Source organism: Muscardinus avellanarius (genome assembly GCF_963383645.1).
Source record: "Muscardinus avellanarius genome assembly, chromosome: 7".
NCBI classification, from domain to species: Eukaryota; Metazoa; Chordata; class Mammalia; order Rodentia; family Gliridae; genus Muscardinus; species Muscardinus avellanarius.
In genome coordinates, this window is record NC_137793.1 from 106998641 (window position 1) to 107009694 (window position 11054).

The following is an 11054-nucleotide window of genomic DNA, read 5'->3' on the forward strand; positions in this document are numbered from 1 at the left end:
TCGTGGGGCAGAGAGCAGGGCAGGTCTTCTACTTGAAAGGGACAACTGATAAAGCAGTTCTCTGCTGCCACCTCTAAATGAAGTGGGAGTAGCGGCTGGCCTGCCGCGTGTGTCCCAGGCCAGCCTGGGCCTGCGCCTGGCCCTCCATTACACTAGAGGAAGGGACCTCGACTGGACTGTGGACCCCCAAATCTGGCAGGATTCCACTGGACTTGAGAAATAGGAAGGTCGCACGGAGTCACAGCTGGGCTCCCGGAGGAGCCTGGGCCCTAGCTTTCCAGACCAGTGCTGCTGGGGTGCTTAGGCCAAGCTCAGGCTCATGGGCTGCTGGGACCTCGAGGTCCTGGGGCTCAGAGACGTCTTGCTCCAGGGACAACACTTAGCCCTTGAGCTTTGAAAGGCATTTCCTTTAATGGCTATGGAGGAAAGAAACCCTTCTCTGGCTGCCTTTCTGTGAGGCAGTCTATTGCTCGTAGCAGGAGGGAGAGGGGACAGAGTGGGATTTGGCTTCTCTATCTTGGAAGAGAACAGGCTGGACCAGAGCCAGGCCTGCGCCCTGGGCCGCCATGACCGCAGCATCCTCGGCGCTCTGGGCCGTACGGGGCCTCCCGCTCAAGACCCTTGGGAGTTGCCAGGCACTGGAGAAGCTGCGGGACTCTGTGGTGGGCAGCCTGGCTGGCGAGCCATCATCAGAGCTCGTGCTCCTTCTGCAAGAGCTGGTGATGAGGCCCTCATGCCTCGGATGTGCCAGCTCCCGTGCCAGGGATCCCTGCCACCTGAGGCTCCCGCACTTCAGCTGTGGGTCAGAGCAAGCCTGATGCCCGTGAGGCTCGTCCCTTCAGGTCCCTTCTGGGAGGACCAGTAGGTCCCTGGATTCTGATGCTGCTACGGACGGGTCAGAGTCTGAACACTGGTTTTACTGAATGAGGTCAGACCTCCAGAGTGGGGAGGTCAGGAGCAAGAAGAAACAAAGAGGCCCCTGGGGGCTGGGCACAGCCCTCGTGGTGACCGCTGCTCAGCTCAGCTCAGACAGCCCAAAGCACCCGACACACCCACACAGGGCCCCTTCCTCACAAAGGGCTGACTTTCCCAAACCGAACGAACCACTTGCTTTTCTGCCTATGCTTCTAAAACAGGAGTTTTGAGCTGGGTGTGTTGGTGCACACCTGTAGTCCCAATACTTAGGAGGCTGAGACCGTAGGATCTCAGGTTCAAGGCCAGTCTCAGCAACTTAGTGAGACTCTGAGCAAGTTAACCAGACCCTGTTTCAAAATTAAAAAAAAATAATAATAAAAAGGGCTGGGGGTGGAGCTCAGAGATAGACTGCCCCTGGGCTCCAGCCCTAGTACCAAAACAACAACAAAATCATCCAGGTGTTTCACCAAGCGGCAGGACAGTGCTCCAGGGACTGCGATTTAGACAACGCAGACCAAGGTGCCGGAGGGCCCACAGAGCTCAGCAGCGGGGCACAGGCCGGGGCCGAGCAGCCCAGCTCATGCCTGGCCAGAACCAGCCACCAGCCCACTCCCCCGCCACACACCCTCACTGTCGGGAAGCCTGGGATGTTGAAGTCTCTGCACACTGCGCTGTTGGTCTCATCCGCACAGTCCAGGGCAGCGAGGTTCAGTGCCGGCCTCCAGTCTGAAAAGACAAGAGAACTCTGATGAAGCAGGAGCTGCTGGCAGCCCCTCTGCAGCCCACCTTCCCCCTGCGATGCCTCTCTGCCACCAACCCCACAGCACCCAACCCAGAGCTCTCACAAGAAAGGCCACGCCTTCCTCAGAACCCAGCCTCAGCTTTTCCCTGTAGTCTGCATTTAGCCAGAGCCTCACAAGAGGCCCATGCTCAGGAGACAGCTAAACAGAGCAGTTAGAGACGTGTCTTGGGTGGCGTTTGCATTCCTCCTGGACTCTGCGGGAGAGAGGGGCCGCCAGGGCTGGAGAGAGAGGTGAGAGGAGCCCTGGGATCGCCTAAGATACAGATCAGTTCCAGAAGGGTGGAGAGCATGTCTCAGGGAGCCTGGAATTCTGCAGTGTGCCCTCAGTGAGAGTTTCTGGGGCCAGAGGTACTGGCGTTCAGCTCAGCTTGGGTGGGCCAGGCATAGGGTACCAGGTATGGGTATCCCCAGCCAGAAATCAAGGTAGGAGTCGGAGGGGAGGAAGGAGTAGGCACCTGGAGTCCAAGAACCATAGTGAAGGAAGGTCTAGAAGATCTGTCTCTTCCCTCGCCAGGCCCCAGGCTACAAGGCCGAAGCCCCTGAAATTCACTGGCACAGACCGGAATCCAGAAAACAGGAAACCAACTCATACCAGGCAGGATTCCCGAGCTCCGACTCCATGTCAGCTGGAACCCACCAAGTCCCACCCACACCACAGCCGCTCCAGCTGCAGGGCAAGGTGCAGATACACGGGCCACACACACCAGGATGGCAGCCACTGGTCCTGAAACGTGTGGCCTCCTCAAGCCCGGACCCTGGAGAGATCAGCCCCGCAGACCAGGGCAGGTACTTCACACAGAAGCAGAACCGGACCAGAGCCAACACCGGTGCAGTTGACTGGACAGCGCGGGTGGAAAGTGGGGGAGGGGAACCTGCAGACAGTGCGGGCTGGAGAGGAGGCCCTGGAGGAGGCCCGGCAGCCAGGCTGACGGCAGCAGGAAGGGGCCAAAGTGAGTGTTTGCCTGGACAGGTCAGGGCTGCTCCTCCCACCCCAGAGCCCCTGGCGTCCCCGGGGCACCGAGTGAAGATAAAGTCCGCCTGCTCCACGGCACAACCTTGGCAGGGCCCCAGGGCCCTCCATCCGGAGCCTGGTGCAGGGGCAAGCCCACCCGGCACCCAGCAGCTGCACTCCAGCACCACCATCTGAGCTGGGCGTCAGGTCCCCTGCTCTGCAAATGATGAGCCCCCCCAGGGCATCCAGGCCCCCCTGACTGGAAACCCCACCGCCTCTCTCCGGCTCTCCAGGCTCAGGTTGCTCCCCAAGCTCACCCACCCCCCCCAAAGGGGGCCACAAATAGTTTTGTCTTCTAATTAAATACTACTGTGTGAGCTGGGCGTGATAGTGCACGCCTGGAATCTCAGTAGTTGGGAGGCTGAGACAGGAGGATTGCAGACCTGTCTCTGCAACTTACTGAGACTTGCGGCAACCCAGGGAAATCCTGTTTCGAAACAAAAAATAAAAAGGCCTGGAGGCGTGGCTCAGAGGTAGAATGCCCTTGGAGTCAATCCCCAGTACCACCAAAAAAAAAAAAAAAAAAAAAAAAAAAAAAAAAATATATATATATATATATATATATATATATATATCAAATAAATATCATTGCCTGTAAGCCTCAGCAGGCAGTGAGCAGCCAGAGCTCGGTGCTTCACGGATGATGCTATCGGCAAATGTACTGAGTATACCGTGTGCCCAATTTAGCTAGCTTAGTGCGCTCAGGTCCCTATGAGGAAGCAGAAAGGTGTTTATCTCTAAACCTGCTTTCCTCAACTGTAAACCAGAGGGCTTGGATAACCAGGCCCAAGGCATGGCAGCATAATTAAGGGTGAATCTGGGATCTGAGCTCGGGATTTGAGCCTCCAAGCTAGTCTCAAGGGGCCCAGGCCAGAAGAGGGAGTGGCTCTACTGGCGCCCCAGCCCCAAAGTATGGAGGGCTGTGGGGGTGAGGGGTGAGCAGAGGACAAGGAAAGGTGAGCCGGCTGCCTCTGCCTCCTCTTTCTACCTTGATTCCCTGTGCCCTGTAAACAATCAAGTGCCTTCTCTTACCTGCGCCAGCCTCAAGAGGAGGTGGGGTGAAGGCTGGGAAAGTCCTGCCCAGGAACGGTTCTCAGGACTATCAATGTCAATACCTTGATGGGCCATAAGGACAAATAAAGCTCCGGTCTGACGCCGATCCCAGCGGACCTGGCTGTTCATTGTTCTAGTATGTGAGGTGAAGTGCACAGGAGGCCATTGGTCCGAAATGCTGTGGACCAGGCCAGAGAAACCAGGCCCAAAGAGAGGCACTCTCCTCACTCAAGTTGCAGGCCACCACGCTGAAAAGAAGTCATCTGGCTTTCCCAGAGCTCAGGAGAGAAAGAGAACAGTTAAATTCCCAAACAGGCCAGTTTTAGCTCTGTGATAAGGATGGTCCAGCTGCTTTTTACTGTTTACCAGGAAAGTAACTTTGGAATGACGGATCCACTTTTTGTTCTGTTTCTGCGGTCTCCAGCCCTTTTCTGTCTATAACTTCCTCTGTCTAACTCATCAGAGTTAGAATGAGATGTCACCTGATTCTAGACTCACAAATACAAGCCAATTAGGATCTTTAAACCTGCCTTATCTGAGTGCCCCACTTATGGTACGGCGAAGCTGCATTTAAGTAAGTGCTTTTCTGTCTCGGTGAGAGAAGCTTGCTTGCTTTCTTTCTTTCTTTCTTTCTTCCCTCTTTTGTTTTTTTTTGTGGTGGTAGTACTGGAGATAAAACCCTGGGGCATTCTACCTCTGAGCTACATCCCAGCCCTTTTTATTTTTTTATTTTGAAACAGGGTCTCAGTTCCTGAGAGTGGCTAGCCTTGAACCTCTGATCCTCCCATCTCAGCCTCCCGAGTATTGGGATTACAAGGAAGAGGCTTTCTGAAATATCTGCTAATGTCAACACCACCTCCCTAACCCACTGGTAAGGAGAAAACTTTCTGATGCAATGACTGCGTCAGGCAGAATTTTTCTGCTAACTGCACAGTAAATGGAAACACGAAGGGACCGGAGGGGAACAAGACAGCCAGAAGAGGGGAACAAGGCAGACGGGTGAGGGGCGCCCATGGGGGGGTTCTGCTGATCCCCTCCCCGCTCACAGGTACAGGGCAGCACTGCGCCCAGGGCCGGAGACAGGCTTGCAGTCACAGCTAGCCACTTGTCAGCGCTCAGGGCCTCGGCCTCCTCCCGGGTCAAATAAAGACCAGGATGGACCGTCTTTCCCACCTCTTTCAGCTCCGATGGCCATCCAGCATGGGAAACACCTCTTACCAAGAAAAATGGCTGTGGCCTCTGCGTGTTAAACAAGCTGGGGCCTTCATTCAATCAGAGGCACAGACTTACCCAAACCACCAAAAGCCAGTGGGATCCAGCGGTCCAAACCCTGCCTGCTCTCAGCCCTGCCGCCCCGTCCAACTCTCAGGAGTGTTCCTGACAGCACTAGTTTAGCCAGTGCCCGCTAAGTGGTGCTACACAGTCTCCACCATATCCCCTCCTTCTTGGAACGGACAACACACCTTCCCTACCCTGAACTCCCAGCCCTATTTTATTTTGACACAGGGTCTCACTAAGTTGCTGAGGGCCTCACTAAGTTGCTGAGGCTGACCTCACTCTAAATGTGATCCTCCTGTCTCAGCCTCCCAAGTACTGGGATTACAGGATTACACTACCACACCCGGTTCTTGTCTGGTTTTTTTTCTTTTTTTAAAAACATTCTCTGCTTTCTGGCTCAGAATGTGAGTACTCACTCGAACATATGCTCCTGCCATGGGGCTGCCCAGTCTTGAACTTAAACCTCTAGAATCGTAAGCCAAAATAAAGTTCTCTTTACTTTATTAAGAAGGCTACAATGACAAGATCTACGGCTCAGACACGGTCTCAGGTAAAGATATACATAATAATGGCCTGTAAAGGCCCTTAGCAAAGTGTGGGCATAAAACAAGCGTGCAACAAATAACTGCTTGAATGGAGGCCTAGGGCAGCCAGATGAGCCCTTTGTGACTGTGCCCATCCGTGACTTCCTGCGGTCAGCAATGGTGAACCACTCGTTTGGCCATTTTCAAACACAGCTTCAAGTGGCTGCCAGTTTTCCTGCTGCGTGTGGTTCACTGCCCCGAATGCAATGTAAACAATGATTTGTGACTCAACAAATATTTGCCGTATGATTGGCCGGGGAATAGTAATGGAGTTCTCAAACAGACACCACTTCCCAGAATACATGGTGAGGCAGCAGGAGTTGCTCTGGAATAGGAAGAGGATCTTGAACCAACTGCTCTGCCCTGGGGCGGCAAATGTTCCAGGGAACCTACCATCCCAGTCACTGAAGAAATGGGCCCTGTCCAGTCAGATTAAATGCCTGAAGTCAGCTGGGCAGGACTGTAAAACTCTCTCCCCTCAAACCTTCCAACTCTCTCGGCTCCTGCCCCCAATACTTGGGTCATCAGGAGAGGCCAGGGCGGCAGCAGAGCAGCTCTCTGCTGGCTCACGACCATGCTTTTTCAGGGAACTTCAGAATACACAGAGGAGGTGAGCCCAACCCTCGCTTCTCAGCAGAGCCTGCCTCTAACAGCCCTTTGGCTGGAGTGGAGGACAAGCCTCCTCATCACAGGCCAAGCCCAGATTCTGCCAGGACCCCTCTCTGCGCCATCTTGCTGAGGAGGCCCTCTCAAGAAGACCCCCACCCCGCTTCCCCATTCACCCGGGTTCACCTCCACAGACTTCGATGCTTCAGCTGCCTTTGAGAGGTTAAGTTCTGTGTTCACGTGTCTTCTTAGGAAAAGACTGTCACTCCTGTCACTCCGCACACTGGGAAAAGACCCCTGTGGGAAGTGGCAGCCCTCACCTAGAAGCAGGCCAGTATCCGGATGTGCAATTCACAGGAAAACTTGGGGTTGCAGAAGCCAAACATGGGAGTCAGGTGGAAGCTAATCTTTCCTTTAGCACTCTCCAGTTTGAAGCTTCTAGAATGAATTCACGTGCAGTCATTAAGGACCTCGTAGAGTCTCAAAGTGGAAACTGACTGGGAGGCTTTTATGATGTTCAGGCCTACAGTGTCCCCGGAGATCACATCCCTTAGTGTTCTGTCCCATGGCCACATTCTTCCTCCCTCCAGGTATGCTGACATCACTTAAATAGCGTGAAGGGATGGATGCTCAGAGACGGCTCATGAGGGTGATGGGACCAGACAGGCATGTGGGCAGGTATAAACTGGAGGTAAAAGGTTTGTACATTTTGTTAAATTTTTATTTTCCAGAGGCCGTATGACCAAAAGACACATACATCATTCCATCTAGCCGCTGCAGTGACCACTTGGCAAATGGCTCAGGGGAAGACGGAAGCCGAGATGGGAATCTGACATCTACACGTGCATTATTCCTTTACAAGTCGCTGAGTTCATCAAGAAGTACCGACACCACAGGAGGGGACAAAGGCTCTAGATCTCCTTTCTCTAGAAAGGCCGATGCCCTAGGATGCCTACGGTCATCAGTGATCGTTCCCGGCTAGGAGATCTACAAGAGCCCTAGTGCCACCATCGGGAAGCAGCTCCAATGAGAGGCAGCAAATCAGAGGCAAACCACCATCACCACTCCTGCCCCCTGGGCCCCAAGATGTTACCTGGTTCAGGAGCATGTGTGACTCTACAGGGATCTTTAGAGTGTACAGAGGAAACCACAAGACAGTCTACGTCCATTACTTAGTAAGGTGTCCAATATATGAGCAAGTACTTGATGGACATCGATTACTATTACATTTCCTCAGCTCTGAGTCTTAAGTTCTTAAACCTTTGAACATTTCTGTGATAGAATACACTTTAACAGCTGAGTGTGGTGACGGACACTTGTAATCCCAGCATTTGGGAGGCTGAGACAGGAAGATCATGGTTTGTGGACAATCTCAGCTACTTGTTGAGGCCCTCTGTAACTCAGTGAGACCCTGTTTCAAAATAAAGAATAAAAAAAATAGGGCTGGGGGTGTAGCTCGGAGGCAGAATGCCCCTGGGTTCCATCCCCAGTACCGAAAAAAAAAAAGAATACACTCTAACACCTCTATATGTTTAGTGGTTTTATTTGCCTGCTACCTCTTAGGCTGTTATTAAATGAGGGGTGGATCTCACAATTGATGGGGTCTTGGAATCAAGCAAATACGGTTTTAATGCCAGGTGTGGTGGCACACGCTTGGAATCCCAGCATTCGGGAGGCTGAGACAGGAGGATAGCAGTTCGTGGACAGCCTCAGTTACTTAGTGAGGCCCTCCAAAACTTAGTGAGACAGTTTCAAAATAAAGAATAAACAATGGCTGGGGGGGGGGGTCGAATGCCCCTGGGTCCCATCCCCAAACCCACACAAAAAAAAGAAAAAAAATACAGTTTTAGTGCCCTGGCCAGTGAGTGGAACCTGGAACTCAGATCAAACACAGAACATAGAGCTACCATCAGCTCGGTCTCTGGGTTCATGGGTAAAACAGTAAAACGGAAAGGTCTAGCCCATAGCTGGTTAACCCCAGCTACTCAGGAGACTGAAACAGGAGGTTTGTGAATTCCAGGCCAGCCCAGGCAACTGAGTGAACCGCCTATCTCAAAATAAAAAGGGCTAGGTGTGCAGCTCGGGGGTGGGGGACCCTGGGTACCAGGGTGTGATGATCCCCAGTATGGCAAGAGCAAAACAACCTTGACAGTCTGAGAGGGCCCGATGCCAAGCCCGAGAGAGAGAGAGGCAGCCGGGAAGCTAGGGAGTGGGAGGCAGCAGGTCAAGATAGGCCTGGCACAGGCAGGAAAACTGCCCGGCAAGGGCAGAGATAGGATGAGAATCACTGTCAGGCAGCCAACGGGGTGGGGACGGTGGGAGCGCCAGGGTAAACGTGACCCAGGGCGCCTGGAGTCCCTGGGCGGGAGGGGTCTGCCACAGACGGGACTGGAGGAGGCCATAGTGCCTGAGGGGGCGTGGGAGGGTCAAAGGCGACCCCCTGGCAGGGCGGGGCAGCAACCTGGCGGGGGGGGGGGGGCAGAGGTCTGGGGGTGCGGACCCTGATGAGGGGAGAGAGGCTGGGGATGCTGGCCGGGAGGGAAAGGCAGAGGAGGCTTTAGCGAGGTGAAAGCGGGCGTGCGACGCGCAGCGAGGGGGCGGCCGCCGGGCAGGCGGAGGGGCGCGGTGGGCGAGGGGGCGGCCGCCTTCTCACCCTTGACGTCGTTGGCCAGCGCCTTCCACGTCGGGGCGAAGGCGATGCAGTGGCCGCACCAGGAGGCGAAGAACTCCACGGCCCAGGCGCTGCGGGAGTTGAGGACGGCGCCGCGCAGCGTGTCCGCCTGCAGCAGCGTCAGCGGGTCGGAGGACGAGTAGAGCGCCCGGAGGCCGGCCGCGCCCGCGCGGGGCACCGCGAGCAGCAGCAGCAGCAGCAGCGGCGGCGGCGGCCCCGAGCGGCGGCCGCACCACCTCATCCTGCGCGGCTGCACCCACCGGCGCTCAACTTTGCGATGAGTCGCCGCGAGTCGGCGCGCTGGGCCTCCGCCCGCCGGGAGGAGCCGCGTGGCCACGCCCCGCGCAGGCCACGCCCCGCGACGCCACGCCCCCTGAGATCGCGCCCGGCGGGCCACGCCCCGTGCCGGCACGTCAGGCGGGCCACGCCCCCGCGAGGCCACGCCCCCGCGAGGCCACGCCCCGACCCGCGGACTCTGCTCGCCCTTGGCGGTCGGCGGCGGCCGCGCCGCTGCGGGACGCTGTGCCCGCCTCCGGCCAGAGAAGCAACCCAAGGGCGCCTTCCGGCCCCTGGAGCGCGGGCCCGAGAGGAAAGGCGTGTGCGCCCGCCCAGGGGGCCCGGCCAGGGTCGCTGCGGGGGCTCCCGGGGTCGTCTGGCCCTGCGGCCCCCGTAGGATACAGATTTATGTGGTTCTAGAAAGCTCCGGGGGTTCCATCCGGCAGTGTGACATTGCCGATTCTAAGAGGGTGGGAGAGAAGCAGACCCCGGGGCGGGTGGGAGAATCTCCGAGTGTGTGATCGCTGTCACCCCCGGGGATCAGATGCACCCACCCCACCTGAGTCTGTGACCCTCTAAAGGGAGTCATTATTTGAATGCTTTTTATTCAAAGATAAGAAGCCCCCTTTTCACAGAGGGTTAGGCTGGGTCGCCTGGGAATCCAGACTTATTTAATTAGTGTATGTGTGTCTGTGATGCCAGGGACTGAACCCAGGGGTATTCTACCTCCAAGCTACATCCTCATCCCTTTTCATTTATTTATTTTTATTGGGAAACAGGGTCTTTCTGAGTCGCTAAGAGCCTCGCTAAATTGCTCTGAGGCTGGGCTCCACAAGCATCCTGCATCAGCCTCCCAAGTAGTGGGATTAGGGGAGTGACACCGCTGCAGCTAGATTGCTTTAGCACCCGCACGTGGCCGCCCTCTTAAGGTTGTTAGAGCGATGCCTTCGGGCGGGCTCCTCGAGGCCCTGCCCCCATCTAACTTCCCAGCGTCTCCGCGCTCGCTCAAATGGTCCTCTCCCGAGTCACCTGACCCCGAATCGCATGTTGTTAAGTGCGAACGTGTTAATGGGTTCTCCATGGTCACCTTTCATACTGTTAAGTTGGGTCCTGCACTCATGTGACTTTGTGTCACATGACCTCTGCAGGGCAAGGGAGGGGCTGAAACCCCCGCGAGAATTGGGCATTCCCGCGAGTAAACCCTCATCTCGCGAGATGCATGCCTTTAAAAGGAGAGCCCGCGTCCTCTAGCTTCGGACAGGCGCGCGGGCCCCACGGTGCCTCGCCCTGATCCCCGGGAGAGCCGTGCCATTAAAACTTTACATGCCATGTGTACCGGACCTCTCTCGTGTTTTTCACACTCCGCCGTACTCAATTATTTTTATTTTACTCGCATTTAATTTTTTATTTTACTTATCATTTGGTGCCGAACCGGGAGAACTCTTGGGTCCCTCCCCATTTTTTCTTTTTTTTTCGTTTTTTTCCTTTTTTCTCTTTTTATTTTTACTCTCTTTTTGAGCCCCGGACTCTCCGACCCGCCAGCAGCTGACTGCAAGGTCCCACACCAGCGCTCCGCTTGCAGGCGTTGCTCCCACCACTGCCGCCGCTGCCGCCCCGTGCCTGCGTGGACTACCTCCTGCACGGGCCAGGACCTCTGCCTGCCGCTTGGACCTCCTAAAACCGCCGTTCCCGCCTGCCCACGCCGCCCGCCGCTGGAATGGGACCGCACCGCCCGCAGACTGCGCCACACCGTGTACCTATGTTTTCTCCGCGCCTGACGTTGCTTAGACCCGCCTGCCGGGGCCGCCTGCCTCCTCCATCTAGGTGGCCGCCACTCTGCTAAACAGCCCCCAACCC

At 55.8% G+C, this 11054-nt stretch overlaps 1 protein-coding gene across 1 annotated transcript in view; it reads right to left on the reverse strand.

Moving 5' to 3' along the window:
• Nucleotides 1-9162, reverse strand: part of QSOX1 (quiescin sulfhydryl oxidase 1) — a gene marked incomplete at both ends in the record, with an annotated part of 33412 nt that extends 24250 nt beyond the window's left edge. The window contains 2 exons of the mRNA XM_080699005.1: nt 1541-1641; nt 8904-9162. Coding sequence (XP_080555131.1) covers nt 1541-1641; nt 8904-9162 — 360 coding nt within the window. The remainder of the gene's footprint in view (nt 1-1540; nt 1642-8903) is intronic.
• Between the last annotated feature and the right edge of the window lie 1892 nt (nt 9163-11054).